The following is a 20,273-nucleotide window of genomic DNA, read 5'->3' on the forward strand; positions in this document are numbered from 1 at the left end:
ATTGCATGCTTGCTAAGTTGCTCAGTCGTGTCCAATGCTCTGTGACCTTATGGACTGTAGCCCTCCAGGCTCCTCTGTCCATGGGGATTCTCCATGCAAGAATACTGGAGTGGGTTGCCATGCCCAATTCCAGGGGATCTTTGCCATGCAGGGATCTAACCCACATCTCTTATGTCTCCTGCATTGCAATAAGCGGGTTCTTTACCATTAGCACCACCGGGGAAGTAAAGGGAAGTGAAGTCAAAATCTCTCAGTCATGTCCAACTCTTTGCAATCCCGTGGACTATACAGTCCATGGAATTCTCCAGGCCAGAACACGAGTGGGTAGCCTTTCCTTTCTCTAGGAGATCTTCCCAACCCAGGGAAGATCCCAACCCTGGGATCTTCCAAACCCAGGTCTCCCTCATTGCAGGTGGATTCTTTGCCAGCTGAGCCACAAGGGAGGCCCTGTATTTAGATTGCAAAGACACAGATTTAAATTTCAGGCTTTCCAAGAATTTCAGGAAAAGGCCGCTTTCCTCTTTTAATCATAAAATGAATAAGCTAAAGAGATGTAATTATACAGCCATAATAAGTGAGGATACAGCCGTCTCATAAACACTCTGGTCCCAAGCCTTGCAGAGATGGTGTGTGCACCGCCTGTTTGTTTCTGGGTGAGTGCTCAATGCTAAGTCATGTCTGACTCTTTGTGACCTCACGGACAGTAGCCTTCCAGGCTCCTCTGTCCATGGGATTTCCCAGTCAAGAATATTGGAGTGGGTTGCCATTCCCTTCTCCAGGGGATCTTTCTGACCCAGAGATCAAGCCCGCATCTCCTGCACTGGCACGTGGATTCTTTACCACTGAGCCGCCCCGGAAGCCCCGTTTATTTCTACATCAGCTCATGCACTGTGCAGGCACTGTTGTGAGCTCACGTACTGATCCACTGAGTCCCTGAGACCTCACATGCCATCTCTTGCTATGTTGTAGGAGAGGTTTGATTATGGGAGTCTGGAACTCGCACACGTCCGTGGGCAACATCCTGGGCTCCTTGATCGCTGGCTACTGGGTGTCCACATGCTGGGGCCTGTCCTTCATCGTGCCCGGGGCCATCGTGGCTGCCATGGGGTTCCTGTGCTTTCTGTTTCTCATCGAACGTAAGTACCATGGAAGATGACCCCTCCTCGGGGTGGTGGCTTCTGGGGGGACGAGCTTAGGAGAAGAGGCTGTTGTGGCTTCATCCCGGGCAGGCATGGGGTTGCCCGGCTCTCCCAGGCCAGGCAGACTTCCTTCTTAGGTACAGGCTTCCCTGATGAGCTGTTGTCCTCCTGGTCTGGTTGGATTTTCTATTGTTTCCTGACTTCTGGAGTAAGCTGATGGTGAAACTCCTCCCGCCCTGTCCCCCCGCTCTGCAGCATCAGACATACGTGGTCGCCTCCGCCTGCCACGCTGCTCACTGCCCAGCCCACGTGACTGTACCCGCTCACCCCAGTCTTGCTGCCACAGACTGAAACGTGCCTTGCCAGTTGTTTGCTCTCTGATAAGATATATCCTTGACAATGTTTTAAAACCATGGCATGACTTAAGCTCATATGTCTTAATTAGACAAGAGTGTTCTACCAGAAAAGCCAATCTTTTGTTCCATCCTGGACTCAGTACCAGACTTTTGTTTTAACTGCATTTGAAAGTAATTTTTTAAATCATGATTGGCAGGACAAGGATCCTACTACTAACCGTAGAGAAGCAGGGGCTGCTTTAGCTGTTATATGTCAGGGTGTTCTAATCCCACAAGCTATTCTGATGACTTATATTTGGCGTATACATCTTTGATTTGGTTTAAAGCTAAATAAAATCATGTGGTACTAGACAGTGCCCCACTGTCAGCTCCCAGGAAGAGATGCTCTGGAGTCAAATGACTTCATCCCTGTGGAACATTAATTGCAGCCTCAGCTTTGCATTTGGAGCAGTTTCATCATCCAAAAGATTAAGGCATGTGAAGTTTCTCACTTCTTTTTTCTTGTTTCTAATGATAAGTTTTGCATTTTTAAAATAACTACCCATTTAGTGGAGCACACAGGGGCTCTCAGGCCAACGTTGTCCTGTCAGTGAGAACAGAAAGTTAGATAAGGAATTACTGCCCTGCCCCACCCAACCCTAGTCTCCCCAGCCCCACCCCATGCAAATAGCAGGGCACTGCTCACCTCCCAGTTTCACCATTTTCTCAAGGGGCTGAGTAAGCTTTTAGCAGCATCTCGAAATGGCCCAGACAAGTGAATTGTTAAACAGCTTATGAGCAGGGGAGGGTAGGTATTTTGGCTTCCTTGCCGACCTGTGGAATTAACTGTAGCTTGCATGTCACCGAAGTTCTGGGAAAGGCCACCACATCACCTGTTTCCCCCAACACATGGTGCCGGGTCACCTGGACTCTCCTGGGGCTCCTTCCACTCCATCACCTGGACAGTGACTCACCGGGGCCCCCCCGTGCCTTCTGCCCAGTGTCCAGGGTCCACAGTGGCTTTTATTCTCCTCCTTAACTGACAAAGGGGGGTTCTGGGGGAAAGAGGCGAGGTGATGAGGGATGGAGTGTGTGGCAGTGGACGGGAACTTGTTTGCTGGCCTGGCTGGGGCTCAATCATCCAGGGTGGGACAGGATTTCCAGGAATAAGGAAGTCCTGATTTCATCTTTTGTAATAAAATGAGAGCATCCTCCGCAGAGCTGCAGCTTCTGTGGATTCTGAGGGGCTGGGCGATGCTGAGAGGGTCTGTGTGGTAGTGACTGGGGGAGGGGGTTCTCCCAGAGGTACTTTGCTACCTATGCACCATCCTCTCACCTTCTCTCCTGTTTCCATGGTGACCCAGGGGCTTTGCGTGCCTTCCCGCCCCTCACCCGCGGCCCACTCTGGGATGAAATGCACCTGCCCAGGTCCCCCAGGGCCCGCAGGTGTTGCTGGGAGAGGTGCTGACACTGACCTGGGGCACACTGAGCACTCGTGTCCCCGTCCTTGGCCTGGGGGGAGGCGGCCCTCCGTGGGCCCTGAAGACTAACAGGGGTCCTGGGTGCTGCAGGCTGTGGGGAGGGTGCTGCGGGGCTGAAGTCCCAGCCACAGAGGCCCCCTCCGCTCCTCTCATCACATTCGTCTGGTCGATGCTGGTCTCCTTACGTGCAGTGTTAGCGTTTCACCGTTACCGGTAAATATGTTCAAGGTTGTACAAGACCGTCCATTGAATTCCTGGTCCCCGTTCTTCACGAGGCCCCCAGAAATGTCCTCCCACTGCTCCTCCTCCTCTGCCCCACACCTGCCCCCTCCCCTGCACTCCTCCCGGCTGGGGCAGGGTCTCTGCACACTCTGATCCCCCATCCCCTCAAGCATCACTCAGTCACCCGGTCCTGCCCTCTCTGCCTGGGCAGCTCTTCTTTCCACAGGACTGGCCATGCTTGTCTAAAGACCACTAAAGACAACCCTCGGCTGCTCCCTCCGTCCTCGCCTGGCCTCCGCCAAGGTCCCCAGGGCCTAATTCATAGGGTTGTGCACTCCTGGACTTTCTCCACCTTCCCACTGACCGTCTTCCCCTTGAGATTGAGCTCTAGAGCTGCTGTTCTGTGCACACGGCTTTGACAGGATGCCAGTTGGTTGTGCGCCTAACACCTCCCCCTGGGACAGCCCCTGTAGCCAGCCTCGTGGGAGGAGGCATTTCTGTGTCCCCCTGACCATGCCCCCTCCCCCCGCAACGCTGGGACCCGGGCACCAGGGCCCCATGTCCACAAGTTGCAACAAAGAGAGAAACAGGTGGGCAGGCTCGACCCGAGCCAGCTCCTCATGAATGAGTATTTTCCTCTTGGTCCTGATGTCACCTGTGAGCTGAGTCCACTTTCGACACTGTCACTCTAACAGGCTGCTGGTTGTCCTCTGCAGCAGAACGGAAGACCACTGGGTCATTTCTGTCAAAGGAAGTGGCGTTTGTATGAATGACAGACAGGAGGCAGCTGTAAGCACATCATTTGTCCAAGGGCAGAGCACCTTCAGAGAGGAACGATCAGGTCCACGTGCATCTTGGTGATTTATTTCTGCTCCCTCATCGTCCCTGATCCCTGACTCTGGGGTGGGTGGCAAAGCTGCAGCTGTGCCCCTTCTTGCAGCCAGCAGTGAGGGACAGGCCGTCCTTGCTCATTCCTGCCCAGGGCTGGGCCCAAGGACCCCGTGGGCACCCTGTCCTCTGGTCCCACCAGGGCTGCCTGGGAAGGTGCCCTCAGACATATCCCACCAAGGGTCACATGTGCCAATGTCCTGCAAGTGAAAGCCCAGGAAAAAACGCATCCTGGGGACTGGCCATGCCCACAAGGATGAGCCACTGGGACTGCCCCAGAGGCTCGCATTATGGGTGGGGAAAAGCTGGGGGTTGAGGGGAACTGATGTCAGTGCATATCCCCAGAGCCATCAGGCCCACCAGGGCTCCCTGGGCCTACCCTTAGCAGAGGGTGAGCCAAGAGGAGCCTGCAGCCCAGGATCGCATGTGGTCCAGGGACCCCTATACCATGTCCCCCCTCTGTGGCTTGCAGAAGGGAACTCCTCTGTGGGAATTTTAAAGTCCTTTGGCTCAGTTTATGTTTCAAGGCAGTGAAACTGTCTCACCATCTTTTAATAAAAAGACCCTGGTGGTGGTGGTGGTGGAGCAGAGTTATTGAAAGGTGGCTTTCTGGATTCTCAAGAAGTGGGGTTTGCTTCCCAAGGCTACTCAGGGCAATAAGCTCAGCTCTCATTCCCAGATCACATGGACATGGTCTTAAATTAAGAAAATGAAAAAAAGCCTAGCTTCTGGTTTTGTTCCTTTTCATGTCCTTCCCTCCATCAATGAAAACTTAATCAGTAGATCTAAGAAAGGATTGGAAAGTTTTATTTGAGCCAAATTTGAGGATTACTATTACCCAGGAAGAGTGTCTTAGAACACTCTGAGAACTGTTCCACCAGTTAGAAATCAGGACACAGTTCAGGTTTTCGAGACAGAAGATTGTACATCAAATATCATGTTATTGACAGATTACAAATCCAGATCTGAGCGGCATCGCGGTGGGTCCTGTGACCCCTGACCAGACCCAGAAGGGATGTCATCTTTAAGGACTGTTCTGTGGATACTGGGAGAATGTTGTTCTTTCTGGCTGAGCAGGTGTTCCTGCCAACGGGGAGGTTTGAAAAGTGAAAGTGTCAGTCGCTCAGACATGTCCGACTCTTTGTGACCCCACGGACTGTAGCCCACCAAGCTCCTCTGTCCATGAGATTCTCCAGGCAAGAATACTGGGGTGGGTTGCCATTCCCTCTTCCAGGGGATCTTCCCAACCCAGGGATCAAAGCCCGGTCTCCTGCGTTGCAGGCAGATTCTTTACCATCGGAGCCACCAGGGCAGCCCCGATGGGAAAGTCTGGTCCATGCCTAATCCAGACACAGAACACACGGTGAGGAGGAGAAGTCTCCAGAGGGCAGAGAAGAATCTTCATGTTTAAATTTTTCTTTGCTTGCTATGAAATATGACTTATTTCACACCTCCTTGCATTTCAGTAGAAGGCATTTTGTTCTATTTCAAGATAGGTGTTTTGTGCCCACAAATCTTTCCTTATTCATCCCATAACATTAAATGACTCATCCCAAATGTTATCAGAGTCCCACTGCTCAGAGCTATTGGTCATGTTTTCTATTTCCTTCTGACACTGATCCTTTAAATGTATCTGACAAGGCTGGTCTGCACAGTACACGTATGCTCTGCTTGTTTTTGTTTGTAAACTGTTTTCCGTTTTGCAAAGCTGGCTTCAGATTCATGATGACCTGCGTTTGCTGGCGCTGGTTGCCTGTTCTCCCAGCTTCAGTGCTCAGGGGTCAGGCCGTCTGGGGGCCGAGTGAGGGAAGGGGTGTGTGCATGTGGGTTTGTGCAGGGGTGGCCAGCCTCTGCCCTCACCCCACCAGCCGTGCTGCCTTGCGCATTGTCTTTTTCTTTAAAATGGTTGTTAATTTAGTAAAAGTGTCAGATGGTGCCTTGTTCTGGTTTAATTTCCTGTGTCGGAGGAAGCACCCAGCCCTGATTCACACTGTTCCTGTTTGGTGTTTCAGATCCGAAGGACATTGCCTGCTCTTCCTCCCTGGCCACGGTAAGGACATGCTGTCTGCTTCTCGTATCTTCCAGGCCCCCCGTGTCTGGTCACTTTCACCAGCCTGACCCTGTCTGTCCTGTCAGTGGGTAACCAAATTAACACACCAATCCCACCCTCAAAATATTGGCAGTTTTAGAAAAAGATCACTTACGATGATAACGATCTTCGTTGTCCTCGTGTGTAATCGTCCTTGTGTACAGCTCAGACATATGGAAGAGCATCCCCGTGCTGGAGACGTTCCTGCGCACTTGTGTGTGTGACCTGGGCCAAAGCTGAGTCATTTCCCCTGCTCAGTCCCCCTGGAAGCTCGAGGAGCGCCTGGGGTGCCAGCTTCTCCAGGTCTCATGGGCAGTCAGGGCTCCCCTTCCTCTTTCCAACTCTTAAAGGAATTCGGTCAGAGGGAGAGACTGGACTGATTTCTGGGGACGTTTCTGCAACAGTCCCAAAGTTCTCTTTCCCACAGGAATTCTGCTCACTTCCTGTAGGACCCTGGAGAGACCCATGGGTGGGAGGAAAGGAAGGCTTCCCAAGGGGCCCTCTGGGGCCAGGGACTGGGGCTGAGCTTGGCCACTTCCCCATCTGCTCTGTCCCTTCACCCCTGCCCCTCATCATGAGCAGAGCTCTGTGCCAAGCTGCATTTGCAAGGCCTTTCACAGGTGCTAACTTCTGGGCACAGCCCCGTCCTAGGAATTTCCCGTCCGAAGGTCTTCTTTTCAGCATGCGGTTTTTATTTTTCCAGTTCTTTAAAGTTTTTGTTACGGAAATTTTAAAGCATTTGATAAAGTAAACAGAATAGTATCACGAATGCGCATGCGCCCACGCCTGCCCCTCTCTGTCATCAGTGCCCCTAAGGCGCCCCTTCTCCTCAGGGTTCAGTTTGTATGCAAATATTGGTCATCGGATTACAACATTTTGTCTCTGACTATTTCAGTGTATGTTTATAAAATGTAAGGATTCTTTTTTTTTTTTTAATTTATTTATTTGGCTGCCCTGAGTTTTAGTTGCAGCATGCAGAATCTTCTAGAGTCATGTAGTCTCAGAAGTTGTGGCTTGCAGGCTTAGTTGCTTCTTGTCATGTGGGGTCGTAGTTCCACAACCAGGGATTGAACTCATGTCCCCTGCATTGCAAGGCAGATTCTTAGCCACTGGACCACCAGGGAAGTCTCATAAGGACTCTTTTATTAAAAACGAACAAACAACAACAGAAGAGAATACAAAAACAATAGAGAAAATCAATTAAACTTGTCAACAAAAAAAACACACAACCTGTAAGTTGTGAGAGGTGTTTTATTCAGAGAACTCACTGAGGACTGAAGCTTCTCAGTGGCTCTGAGAAAGTGTTCCAAAGAGGTAAGGGAGGGGCCAGGATGGATAGGAGTTTTTGCTGAAAAAAAAGGCCATGTACTTCAAAAGATTATTGCTAATCACAAAAAACCAGACATCTCAAGTAAATTACTTTATTGCTTGTGTCTGTATGGTAAGATGCAGAAGGCTGGGCTCATTGAAATTATTCTTTAGATAAGCATCCTAGATATCCTAACTATCTATGGCTAGGATCCTTCTTCATCTTCCTGAAGCCCCTCAGGGCACACCTTAGAAGGGGGCTATAGTGGCTGATGGCTTGGTGGCAGCAGCATTCTTTGTTTACTGAAACTGGGAGGCAACATTTTTTTGACCATAAGTCAAAAGTTGGTTCTTTGAAAAGATCTATAAAATGGAGACTCCTTTAGACTGATCAGGAATAAAACAGAAGATTCACATTACCAAAATCTGGAATGAGAGAGGGGATGTTACTACCAACTTTATAGAAAGAAGTATAAAGGAATTCTATGGACAACTGTATCCTAACAAGTTAGATAGCTTAGAATAAATGGGAAAATTCCTAGAAAAATATAAATTGCCAGAACTGACTTGAGAGAGACTCTGAATAGACCTATAACAAGGAAAGAAACTGAATTATTAATGAAAAGTTTTAATATTAATACAAAGAAAACCCCAGGACTAGATGACTTCACTGGTGAATTCTAACAAACATTCAAAGAATTAATACCAGCTATTCACAATCTCTTCCAAAGAAATAAAACACTCCCCACTTATTCTATATTATCCTATAATATAAGAAAATAAGACATCACAAGAACAGAAAACTGCAGACCAAGTTCTCTCACGAGTGTAGATTCAAAACTTAACAAAATACTAATCCAGAAGCATATAAAAAGGGTTAAGCATCATGATTCAATGGGACTTATTCCAGTATACACCTGGTGTAACACCTGAACATCAATTAATGTAATACTTAGAATAGAATAGAATAAAGGACAGAAACTCTGGGGTCATTTCAATAGAAGCAGAGAAAGCCTTCATCAAAATCCAGCATCCCTTAATGATGAAACACTCAGAGGACTAGACAGAAGAGACTTGCCTCAACCAGATGAAGGGCATCTATGAAAATCCACATCTAGCATCATGCTTCATGATGAAAGATGGGATGCTTTCCCTGTAACGTCAGGAACAGAACAAGGATGACTGCTCTCGCCATTTCTAGTTAATGTACAGGAAGTTCTAGCCAGAGCATTTGAACAAGAAAATGAAATTCGAGGCAGGCAGATTGGACAAGAATAAGTCAAAAGTGCCTCTTTGTAGACGATTTGATCTTGTCTATAGGAAATCCCAAGGAATCCACCAAAAACCTATTCAAGCTAATTAAAAAATTAGCAAGGTTGCCAGATACAAAATCAGTATATAAAAGTCAGTTGTATTTCTATACATTAGCAATGAACAATCCAAAAATGAAATTAAGAAGGCGATTTTATTGACAGCAACAGCAAAAGGAATGAAATACTCAGGAATAAATTTAACCAAGGAAGGACAAGACTGATATGTTGAAAACTACAAAACATTGTTGAAAGAAATTGAAGGCCTAAGAAATGAAAATACGTCCTGTATTCACTGCCAGGAAGACTCAGTGAATATTGTCCAGATGTCAGTATTTCCCTAAATGGACCTACTGATTGTGTGTAATCTATATCAAAACCCCAGCTGGCTTCTTGGAAAAAATTGATAAATTTATCCTTGATTTCTTATGAAAATTCAAGGAATCTAGAATAGCCAAAAGAATCTTGAAAAAGAACAAAGTTGGACGCACACATCCCAATATCAAAACTTACTACAAAGCTGCTCTAATTAAGGCTCTGTCTGTGTTACTATCATAAGGTTAGACATATAGATCAATAGACTAGAACTGAGTCCAGAAGCAAACCCTCACATGTATGGTCAGGTGTTTTTTGACAAAGGTGCCAAGACCATTCAATGGGGAAAAGATAGTCTTTTTAACACATGGTGCTGAGACAGCTGGATGGCCACATTCAAAGAATGAATTTCGAACACTTCCTCATACCATACACAAAATTAAAATGGATTAAAGACCTAAAGTGAAACTGAAAGTCACGCAGTCTTATCCAACTCTTTGTGACCCCATGGGCTATACAGCCCATGGAATTCTCCAGGCCAGCATACTGGAGAGGGTAGCCTTTCCCTTCTCCAGGGGATCTTCCTAACCCAGGGATCAAACCCAGGTCTCTCACATTGCAGGCAGATTCTTTACCAGCTGAGCCACAAGGGAAGTCCAAGAATACTGGAGAGGGTAGCCTTTCCCTTCTCCAGCAGATCTTCCCGACCCAGGAATCAAACCAGAGTTTCCTGCATTGCAGGCGGATTCTCTACCAACTGAGCTATCAGGGAAGCCCCAAAGACCTAAAGATGAGAGCTAAAACTATAAAACTCTTAGAAGAAAATACAGGAGGAAATCTTCATGATCTTGGATTAAGCCAGCCTCCTTGGATATGACACCAAAACCACAAAGTGTGGAGGTAAAAACAGACAAATTGGACTTCACTGAATTTAAAACTTCTAGGCTTCAAAGGATACCATCAAGAAAGTGAAAATACAACCCAAAGAATGGTAGAAACCATGCACAAATCATATATCTGATCACAGACTTGTATCTAGATTATGTAAAGAACTCTGCATTCAGAAGAGTGTATCTTTCTGTTTCTCCTTTGCCTTTAGCTTTTCTTTTCTCAGCTATTTGTAAGGCCTCCTCAGACAACCATTTTGCATTTTTGCATTTCCTTTTCTTTGGGATGGTCTTAATCACTGCCTCCTGTACAATGTTACAAATCTCTGTCCATAGTTCTTCGGGAACTATCCTAAAGGAAATCACTCCTGAATATTCATTGAAAGGACTGATGCTGAAGCTGAAGCTCCAATACTTTGGCCACCTGATGCAAAGAACTGACTCATTGGAAAAGACCCTGACACTGGGAAAGATTGAAGGCGGAAGGAGAAGGGGACGATAGAGGATGAGATGGTTGAATGGCATCACTGACTCGATGGACATGAGTTTGAGCAAGCTCTGGGAGTTGGTGATGGACAGGGAAGCCTGGAATGCTACAGTCCATGGGGTTGCAAAGAGTTGGACACGACTGAGTGACTGAACTGAACTGAACTATATAAAAAATACTTAGAACTCAGTAATAGAAAGACAACCTAGTTTAAAAAGGTTAAAAGAATCTGAGGAGATGTTTCTCCAAAGAAGATAAATAAATGGCCAATAAACACATAAAAAGCTATTTAATGTCATTAGTCATCAGGAAAATGTAATCCAAACCATAATGAGATGCCACTTCGTACTCATTGCAGTGGCTGGAGTCAAGAAGATAATAGCAAATTAGAACACTCATACACTGCTGGTGAGGATATTAAAATGGTGCAGCCACTTTGGAAAGCAGTCTGGCAGTTCCTGAAAATGTTAAGCATAGAGTTACCAGATGACCCAGCAATTTCACTCCTAGGTGTATCTAAGAGAAATTAAGTACAGTGCGGTGTATGTGTGTCCAGTTGTGTCTGACTCTTTGCGACTCCATGAACTGTAGCCCACCAGGCTCCTCTGTCCATGGAGTTTTCCAGGCAAGAATACTGGAGTGGGTTGCCACGCCCTCCTCCCAAGGATCTTCCCAATCCAGGTATAGAACCCAGGTCTCCTGCATTGCGGGTGGATTCTTTACCACTGATGCCACCTGGGAACCAAGAGAAATTAAAACATATTTACTGTACACACACACACACACACGCATGCGTGCACACACACACATACACACCAAAACCCAGTGGTTGGGCTGTATCTCATCCAACAAGCCTACGTGGAGGGTGTTTTCTTCCTTCTAAATCTGCTGGTGTAAGAAGGTCTCTTTTTTTTTCACTTGTTAGAGAAAAACATTGGCCTATATTATTTCTGAATTCAGAAAAGTTAAGTTGCCTTAACCAGCATTATTATGTTTTTTTTATTCTTCGGTCTTGTCACTTTGCCAACAAAGGTCCGAATAATCAAAGCTATGGTTTTTCTAGTAGTTGTGTATGGATGTGAGAATTGGACCATAAAGAAGGCTGAGAACTGAAGAACTGATGTTTTCAAATTTATGATGCTTTAGAAGAATCTTGAGAGTCGCTTGGACTGCAAGGAGATCAAACCCGTCAATCCTAAAGGAGATCAACCCTGAATATTCATTGGAAAGACTGATTATGAAGCTCCAACACTTTGGCCACCTGATGTGAAGAGCCAACTCATTGGAAAAGATCGTGATGCTGGGAAAGATTGAGGGCAAAAGGAGAAGGGAGCAGCAGAGGGTGAGGTGGTTGGATGGTATCACTGACTCAATGGACATGACTTTGAACAGACTCTGGGAGATAGTGGAGGACAGAGGAGCCTGGTGTGCTGCGGTCTGTGGGCTGCAAAGAGTCGGACGAGACTGAGTGACTGGACAACAACAACTGGAGTATCGCTGATTAGGGGCCCCCCAGGTGGTGCAGTGGTCAAGAATTGACCTGCCAGTGCAGGAAACGTGGATCCGTTCCCTCGCCGGGAAGATCCCCTAGAGAAGGAAATGGCAACCCACTCCAGTATTCTTGCCTGGGAAATCCTATGGACAGAGGAGCCTGGTGTGCTGCAGTCCATGGGGCCACAAAGAGTTGGACATGAATTTGCGATTGAACAACAACAGCAATGTTCTTCAGTCTTGGGTGATTCTTCCGGAAAGGATTTCACTTTTACCCTCTGTTATTCTGAGGGTCTGGAGTCTTGAGAATAAACTGAGTAGCCTTTGTTTTGTTTTAACCATTTGCCTTATTTTTCCTTGGTAGCGTTTTCATGAAGACAGTATCCTTGCTGCAGTGAGCATAGCTGTCATTTCTGGTCGTTGATTCAGTAATTGCTCTAATTAACTTTATTCCCTCAGCATCCGAGAGGCTACGAGAATGGTGTGCACAGGTTCTGGCCGCAGAAGTCAGTCCCAGCCGAGGAGAGGAGCAAGTCTCAGGTGAGTCCCGCAGGCAGGTAGGTGGGGTCCTGCCTCGGTGACACCTGTTGCAGACACCCAGGGTGTTGTATTTCTTCAGTTCACATTTGTTCATTTTGTGTGGATGGTGGGCTGTGCTTACTTTAAGTTTGTGACTCAAATTTGTGGGCGATTCATTCATTGGACTGCCATCTGCAGCATTTGGGGTTGCAGCCCCTCTCCAGGCGAGACTGTGCCAGGGGCATCGTCCCCTCACCCCTCACCCAACATCCCGTCACCCCTGTGGACCTCACATCCTGGGGGGAAGAGGGCAGACGTGGGGTACAGAGCGAAAACCAACCAGGCAGCTGCCCAGAGAGGACTGAGCAGGCGCTAGTCAGGCTTGGTCTTGGGAGCCTCCCTGAGCCAGTGGCCTTGGACAGAGGTGCCTAGGAGGTGAGGGCTGAGTCTGCACATACTGACCCAAGGGGGTTTCAGGTGGAGAGGGCATAAGGTGGGCTGGGACTAAGAGGGGGAGCCAGAGACAACATAGAAAGTCAGCTTCCAGCCCCTTCACTGCCTGTCCATCACACAGAAGAGGAAGTTGAGGCGCAGATGGGCTGAGCTCCCTGCCAGGCTCCCCTCAGAAATGAAGGGGTTGGATGCAGTCCAGGGCTCTTCCCTGGCCTGGGCCTCGCCTGCCCCTCTCCTCTTAGGATGCAGTCAGCCCTCCATGTCCAGAGGGCTGTGAAAGCTGCCCATATGGGGGCTGACTGTTCTTAGCCATCGCATGCGAGGGATTTGAGTATCTGAGGATTTGACTCTTTAAGGGGAATCCTGATACCAATCCCCTACAGATCCCCAGTACCAAGGGAGGGCTGTGCTCCCAAGTAATGCCTTGCATCGCTTCTCCCTGGCTGACTACACCTAGCTGCAGGGCCACTTTATATTTGGTTATAATCCTTGAACGTGTATGGTATTCTCCTTTCAAGTCAGTTAGCTTAAAGGATAAGTGTTCTAAACAGACTTCCTACATTTTTTTTCTTTATTGCCCAAGGGAATTATTTCAGGTGGTGGAAATAATGGAAAAAGGAAAAACAGTGTCTCATACAGTTTGGTTCTTGGATTTTAGTGAAATTCAACTGAAATGCTTTCAAATCTCTACTCATTTCTGAGTTTCCATCAAGATCAGGTATCTCAGACTGGGCTGATGAAACAAAAATATCATACACTGGGTGGCTAAAACAATAAACATTTATTTCTCACATTTCAAACATGTATTTCTGGAGGCTGGGAAGTCCCAGATAAAGGCTCCAACATCTGGAGATGAGCCTGCTTCCCGACTGGTGGGCAGCTCCCTTCCCCAGGAACCCTCACGTGGTGGAGCAGGGAGGGAAGCCAGCTCTCTGCTGTCTCTTCCTATTTGGGCACAAACCTCCTCACCCAGCTCCACCCTTGTGGCCTAATCACCTCCGGGAGACCCCACCTCCTAATTCTATCATGTTAGACACAGGGGTTCAACATGCACATTTGAGGGGAACAACAATACCGGTATAAAGCATCAGGTCTTAGTCAATGTCCAGATGGCTCTAATTCCTTTCCATTTGTTGCTGAAGACTTACCTTTTTCTAGAGGCAAGAGCCAGGCCCTGTGTTCTGATGTAGTTTTGTCTGTGTGTCTGTGTGTGTGTTCAGTCGTGTCTGACTCTTTATGACCCCATGGACTGTAGCCCGCCAGGCTCCTCTGTCCATCGGATTCTCCAAGCAAGAATGCTGGAGTGGGTTGCCATGCCCTCCTCCAGGGGATCTTCTCGGCCCAGGGATCAAACCTGCATCTTTGGCATTGGCAGTCAGATTCTTTACCACTAGAGCCACCTGGGAAGCCCCTCTAATGTGGTTACTGGCCAGGAAAGCTAGCCTTGTCTTCTAAATGTGACTTTCTCTTCCTTTTACTTCTACGAAAGTCTATTTACCAACATGTCATCAAAGAGACAGTGGCATATTCCGAGGCCCCAGTAGGTCCTGTTTCAGGCTGACCTTGATATGGACGTGACCAGGCAGGTGTCGGCCACGGTGGAAGGGCGTCTCCTTTCAGCTGGCCCCGGCGCACTAATCAGACTTGGTCCCCTCCCTTCTGTTGCAGGAAGAGCTCACGCACTGGAGGTGGCCCTCGGGTCAGCAGGCAGGATGTGTCACAGGTTTGACAGCACACCCTGGTGTCCCCTTTCACAGAGTGACCAGCTCAGAGTTGAGTCTTACCCAGGCCCCTGACCACGATGGCTTTTCAGCCGGGACTGCTTAATCCTTTTCTGCCCCAGGCATGGTTCTTAACAATTTCGTGGGAAAATCATAAAGAAGGGGGTAGGCAAGGACAACGTGAACAGAGAAAGAGGCTCTGGGGTCACTTGCCATATGGTGACCTGCGTCCAGCCTTGTGGGTTTTCATGATGTCATGTTGGGGATGATTGACACTTGTCCTCCTTAGAGCTATGTGTCTTTTTTGTCATCTTTGGCTTCTCTGAGGGTCTTTTGTTTATTGTTTTTTATCTTTTTAAATTTTATTTTTGTTGAAGTGTAGTTGAATTACAATGTTGTGTTAATTGCCTGCTGTACAGCAAAGGGGCTCAGTTATACACACATATATTAACACATTCTTTTTCATATTCTTTTCCATTATGGTTTATCACAGGATATTGGATATGGTTCCCTGTGCTCTACAGTAGGACCTTGTTTATCCATTCTATATATTCCAGTTTCCATCTGCTCATCCGAAACTCCCAGTCCAACTCTCTCCTACACCTCTGAGGGTCTTTCTGATGGGCTGTGGCTCAGCAACCACTTAAGGGGTGCTGAGCAGGTGTTTAGATGCTAAGGGTTAATGACCTAGATTGATGGGATTGGGGTGGGGTGGGAAGGAGGTCCAAGTGGGAAGGGATATACATACATATACATCCAACTGATTCACTTTGTTCTACAGAAGGAACTGGCGCACCATTGTAAAGCATTTATGCTCCAGTAATAAATGCTTCAATAAAAGCAGAAATAAAGGTTACTCCATCTGACAGCTCCATGTGGGGCCCGCACAGGTTGAGGCTGGGCTGAGCCGTCATTCATGCAAACTCCCGTGTGTGTTTGGTTTCATCACACGGAGCCCTTTTGCTCTGTGAATGTATAAACCTCAGAGTGTGGGTCCTCGACTGAATGAGCCCCCGGCCCCCTGAGGGCTCTCTGTCCCAGCAGATGCCCTGGGGGCTCCAGGTACACCACTTCCCATATCCAGTTCCCCCAGCGGGTCTCTGTTGGTTCCCGGAAGGAGGCAGCCTTGCTCTCCTGGTTCGCTTTGGAAACCACCCCCATGGAAACCACCCCCATGACCTCACCGATCCCTCCTCCAGACGCTGCAAAATACTGGACTTGGGAGGCTGGAAAACGCCCCACCCCCCCGGCTCCCCCAGGTTGTGCATGGAGGATGAGCAGGTGTGGGCAGGAGGCCTGTCTTAAATGAAGACAGGGCTTCCTGGCTGGCCTGAGAGGCTCCTCACGGCTTAGGGCAGAGGGGCTGGACTGGGGCTTTGAACCCAGCGTACAGACTACTGTACCCAGTGTTCTGAACAAGGAAGGGCCAGTGCCAACCCCTGGGCTGTGACCAGGTGGGTTTCTGTGCTGGACCTGTGATTACTACCCTCCTGGCTGAGCAGTCTTTTCCTTTTTTCTCATTATCTGGCTGCATTTCATGGTTCACCTGTCAGAACATTTAGTGTTTAAAAAAAGTCGGTCCTGCGGTTCTCAGCCTAATGACACAAACAGCTCTCTGGGGGGCCTGCTCCCACGATTGCTGTATTGGGTCTAGGGTACAGCCTGGGAGTCTCTCAGAGTCCCTAGGAGATGCCAGGGTTGAGAACAATTGATTTCGTTTCCTACACAGGACAGCTGGTGCTAGTGGTAAAGACGTGAAGTGAAGTGAAGTGAAGTTGCTCAGTCATATCTGACTCTCTGCGACCCCATGGACTGTAGCCCACCAGGCTCCTCAGTCCATGGATTTCCCAGGCATGAATACTGGAGTGGGTTGCCATTCCGTTCTCCAGGAGATCTTCCCAACCCAGGGATCGAACCTGGGTCTCCTGCATTGTAGGCAGACGCTTTACTGTCCAAGCTACCAGGGAAGCCCAACCCACCCGCTAATGCAGGAGATGTGAGAGATGCAGGTTCAATCCCTGGGTTGGGAAGTTCCTGGAGGAGGGAATGGCAACCCACCCCAGTACTCTTGCCTGGAGAATCCCAAGGACAGAGGAGCCTGGTGGGCTATGGTCCATAGGGTCTCAAAGAGTCAGACACAACTGAAGTGACTTAACACACACACAGGACAGTTGTGTGATTCTCAAGAAAGAAGTTTATTTCCAAACTCAAATAGAGGGTCTCTGTGTTCATATACATCTGTGGCATTGTCTTCAGGCGATGCCCTGGTTCCAAACCAGGGCTTGTCATCTGCATCCTGGAACATCAGAGCACATGGTTAGCTGGGACCATGCTCCCCAGAGGCCAGCTTTCAATGTCCGAGCCGTGCGTGGTGGGAGCCAGGCTTCTCAGTGACGCAGCCAAGAGGGGAGGTGCTGGGTGCTCAGTGCCCGAGGGGCTGCCAGTGCTGCAGCCTGCCACCCTATTTTCCAAATTTCTGTTCTTCACCAGAAGAGAATTCTGATATCAAGAAAGAGATGTGGCAATGCTTTGTCGTTTTCTTTTTTTTTTTCAATTTAACTGCATTGTGAATATCGCTTGCACAGTTTATAGTGTGAGTGAGTGATAATCACTCAGTTGTGTCTGACTCTTTGTGACCCAGTGAACTGTAGCCTGGCAGGCTCCTTTGTCCATGGAATTCTCCAGGCAAGAATACTGGAGTGGGCAAGGTAAATCAATAAAACCTGTTTCATTTTGTGGAAAGTCTGGAATACATAGAAACATCTCTTTTTAAATCTTCGGCCTTCATAGTGCCTTTATGAAGGACATTTTTCAACCATCCTTGCTCTGACTTGATGTCCCACCCTGAGTTGGGAACCACTGTTTTTTGCCTTAATGGTGATAAACTTTAGGGATGTCCAGAATCAAATTTTATGAATTATTGGAATTAGTTTATGAAGTTTAAAATAATATTGTTTATGATCATATATGTCCTTTGTGAACTTTTTAAAAAATACAGTATTGTGTAAAAAATTAACTGAGATTTCATACAAATTACACATAATTCTGGGGCTTCCCTGATAGCTCTCGGTTGGTAAAGAATCCACCTGCAATGCAGGACACCCCAGTTCTATTCCTGTGTCAGGAAGATCCACTGGAGAAGGTATAGGCTACCCACTCCAGTACTCTTGGGTTTCCCTTGTGGCTCAGTAAACAATCCGCCTACAATGCAGGAGACCTGTGTTGGGAAGATCCCCTGGAGAAGGGAAAGGCTACCCACTCCAGTATTCTGGCCTGGAGAATACCGAAGAGTCCATGGGCTCGCAAAGAGTCGGACATGACTGAGCGACTTTCACTTTCACACATAATTCTACCACTGAGTGATAACCATTGTCAGTTTAGAATTTAGCTTATTTTTCCCTGTAAATAAATCCAATAGTTAACCTACTTAAATAGGTTTGTATTTAAACATTCGATGAGATCATAATGAAAATGCTTTTGAATGATGTTTTATTGCTTAATGCATCATAAGCACTTTCTCATGTCTTCAAATCTCACAACTTTTCTTTTTTTTAACAACTGCAGAATATGTCATTTATGTGGATGTACTTTAGCAATTTTTCTCAATAATGGTGTGACATTAATTTTATCATATAAGTATTTCTCCACATCGAAAGTATTTTTCGCAAATAGAGTCCTAGAGTTGAGTCAAAAGATTTTGCATGTCTTTGATTCAGTTCAGTTCAGTTCAGTTCAATTCATTCGCTCAGTCGTGTCCGAATCTTTGCGACCCCATGAATCACAGCACACCAGGCCTCCCTGTCCATCACCAACTCCCGGAGTTCGCTCAAACTCATATCCATCGAGTCAGTGATGCCATTCAGCCATCTCATTCTCTGTCGTCCCCTTCTTCTCCCGCCCCCAATCCTTCCCAGCATCAGAGTCTTTTCCAGGGAGTCAACTCTTCGCATGAGGTGGCCAAAGTATTGGAGTTTCAGTTTCGCAAAACCACGTGGATGCTGATGGCCATAAAAGCAATGGCCATGTGAGAACGTTATCCAAGGCATACCCACCTCCAAAATCAACTGCCTGATAACAGGTTTTCTTCTCTTCCTGCGGGGTTCGTCTCCAGGACCCAGAGATGCAGCGTCTGCTGGTGTCGGATGGGAAACACTCTGTCCACCAGAACCACGTGGTCATCCTCCCGGCAGATGGCGGGGGCGGCATGGCAGCCATCAGCTTCACAGGGGCCCTGAAGATTCCCGTGAGTACACGACCCTCTCGAAGGGGGCATTTGTGAACAGTGAACAGTGTCTGTTTACTACAAATTACCCGTAATGCTGTGAACAGACACTGGGCTGTTGATAAGTTTAAAAAGAGAAATCCATGATCACATTATCTACACATTAGAAATCCAAGTGCTGTCCTTAGTGGCTCAGTTTTGTTCAACTTTTTGTGACCCCATGGAATGCAGCCTGCCAGGCTCCTCTGTCTATGGGATTCTCCAGGCAAGCATACTGGAGTGGGTTGCTATTTCTTCCTCCAGGGGATCTTCCTGACTCAGGGATCGAAACTGTGCCTTCTGCATTGGCAGGCAGGTTCTTTACCACTGAGCCACCTGGGAAGCCCATAGAAATCCATAGGATGAACCAGAATGGCAAGCAGATCAGCTCAGGACTGAATAAGGCCACAATGTTTTGTTCACTTGTTAATAGTTATAAAATATATTATTTATGTATATTATGGATGTGAAATCCATGAGCTCCCAGAGCAGAGCATCCTGGGAGCTGTGCAAAGGCCTGGGAGAAACTGTGTTCCTCTGACGTGGAGCTGTGGAGGGGTCAAAGGCAGGGAGCCGAGAGCAGAGATGGGAGGAGAGGGAGAGCACGCTGGCCCCTGGGGGCCACACTCTAGAACACCTGGCTCCTGCCCTTGGGTGCCTGTCCAGGGGAACAGATGCAGGCAAGGGCACTTCCCTCATGCTGGCCTCGGGGAGAAATGGAAGAGGGAACCCAGAGGCTCCATAGCAACTGTGCTGAGCTCGAAACACAACAGTGCACCCAGAAGCTCAGCATCATGCCACACGATAAAGGAACTGAGAACTGCTGCTTTAAACAGAAAGTTCTGCCAGCTCCCAGATGAAACTGGGCTGCTGAGGACCCGGGAGCTGGTCTCCTGCCAGAAGAGACCACTGAAGGTCCGGCCTGGACTCTCCAGGGTCCCTAACAAAGATCTCTGGGGGTTTGGCCTGCAGGAGATGCTAGTTCTAAATAAAAGTTATTTTTTAAACGTTGTTAATAACGAGTAGTAACTTCTCTGTTCTTACTTTATTGTGTAGCTGGGTCAAATACTGTTGCTAAAATTAAGGTGCCCACCATAAATAGAAGTTGGGTGGAGGCAAGAACAGGCTTCAGAGCCCTGGCCCGGCCTGACCCAGCCTTGCCACAGGCGGTCTGGGTATGCCCAGCACAGGTGGTAACCACTCTGGGCCTCTGTTTCCTCGCCTGTAGAGCAGGCTCGGTGGCTGTACAACCAGACAGTGCTGTTCTTGGGACCAAATGAGATCATTAATTACACAACAGGCGCCATGCCACGCACTTGGTAAGCATGAAGTACATTATACACACCTCCCATACTGGGTGTGACTGT

At 47.9% G+C, this 20,273-nt stretch overlaps 1 protein-coding gene across 7 annotated transcripts in view; it reads left to right on the top strand.

The window, feature by feature from the left end:
* SLC37A1 (solute carrier family 37 member 1) overlaps positions 1 to 20,273 on the top strand; it is a 103,107-nt gene that overhangs the window by 62,751 nt on the left and 20,083 nt on the right. For all 7 annotated transcript variants that reach the window (XM_055414509.2, XM_088834630.1, XM_088834626.1 and 4 more), the window contains 4 exons: positions 970 to 1,136; positions 6,078 to 6,115; positions 12,412 to 12,492; positions 18,757 to 18,888. In XM_055414509.2, the coding sequence (XP_055270484.2) occupies positions 970 to 1,136; positions 6,078 to 6,115; positions 12,412 to 12,492; positions 18,757 to 18,888 (418 nt within the window). The remainder of the gene's footprint in view (positions 1 to 969; positions 1,137 to 6,077; positions 6,116 to 12,411; positions 12,493 to 18,756; positions 18,889 to 20,273) is intronic.

This window comes from Moschus berezovskii, chromosome 1 (genome assembly GCF_049115385.1).
Source record: "Moschus berezovskii isolate FMDL1 chromosome 1, NW_MosBer_1.0, whole genome shotgun sequence".
NCBI lineage: Eukaryota > Metazoa > Chordata > Mammalia > Artiodactyla > Moschidae > Moschus > Moschus berezovskii.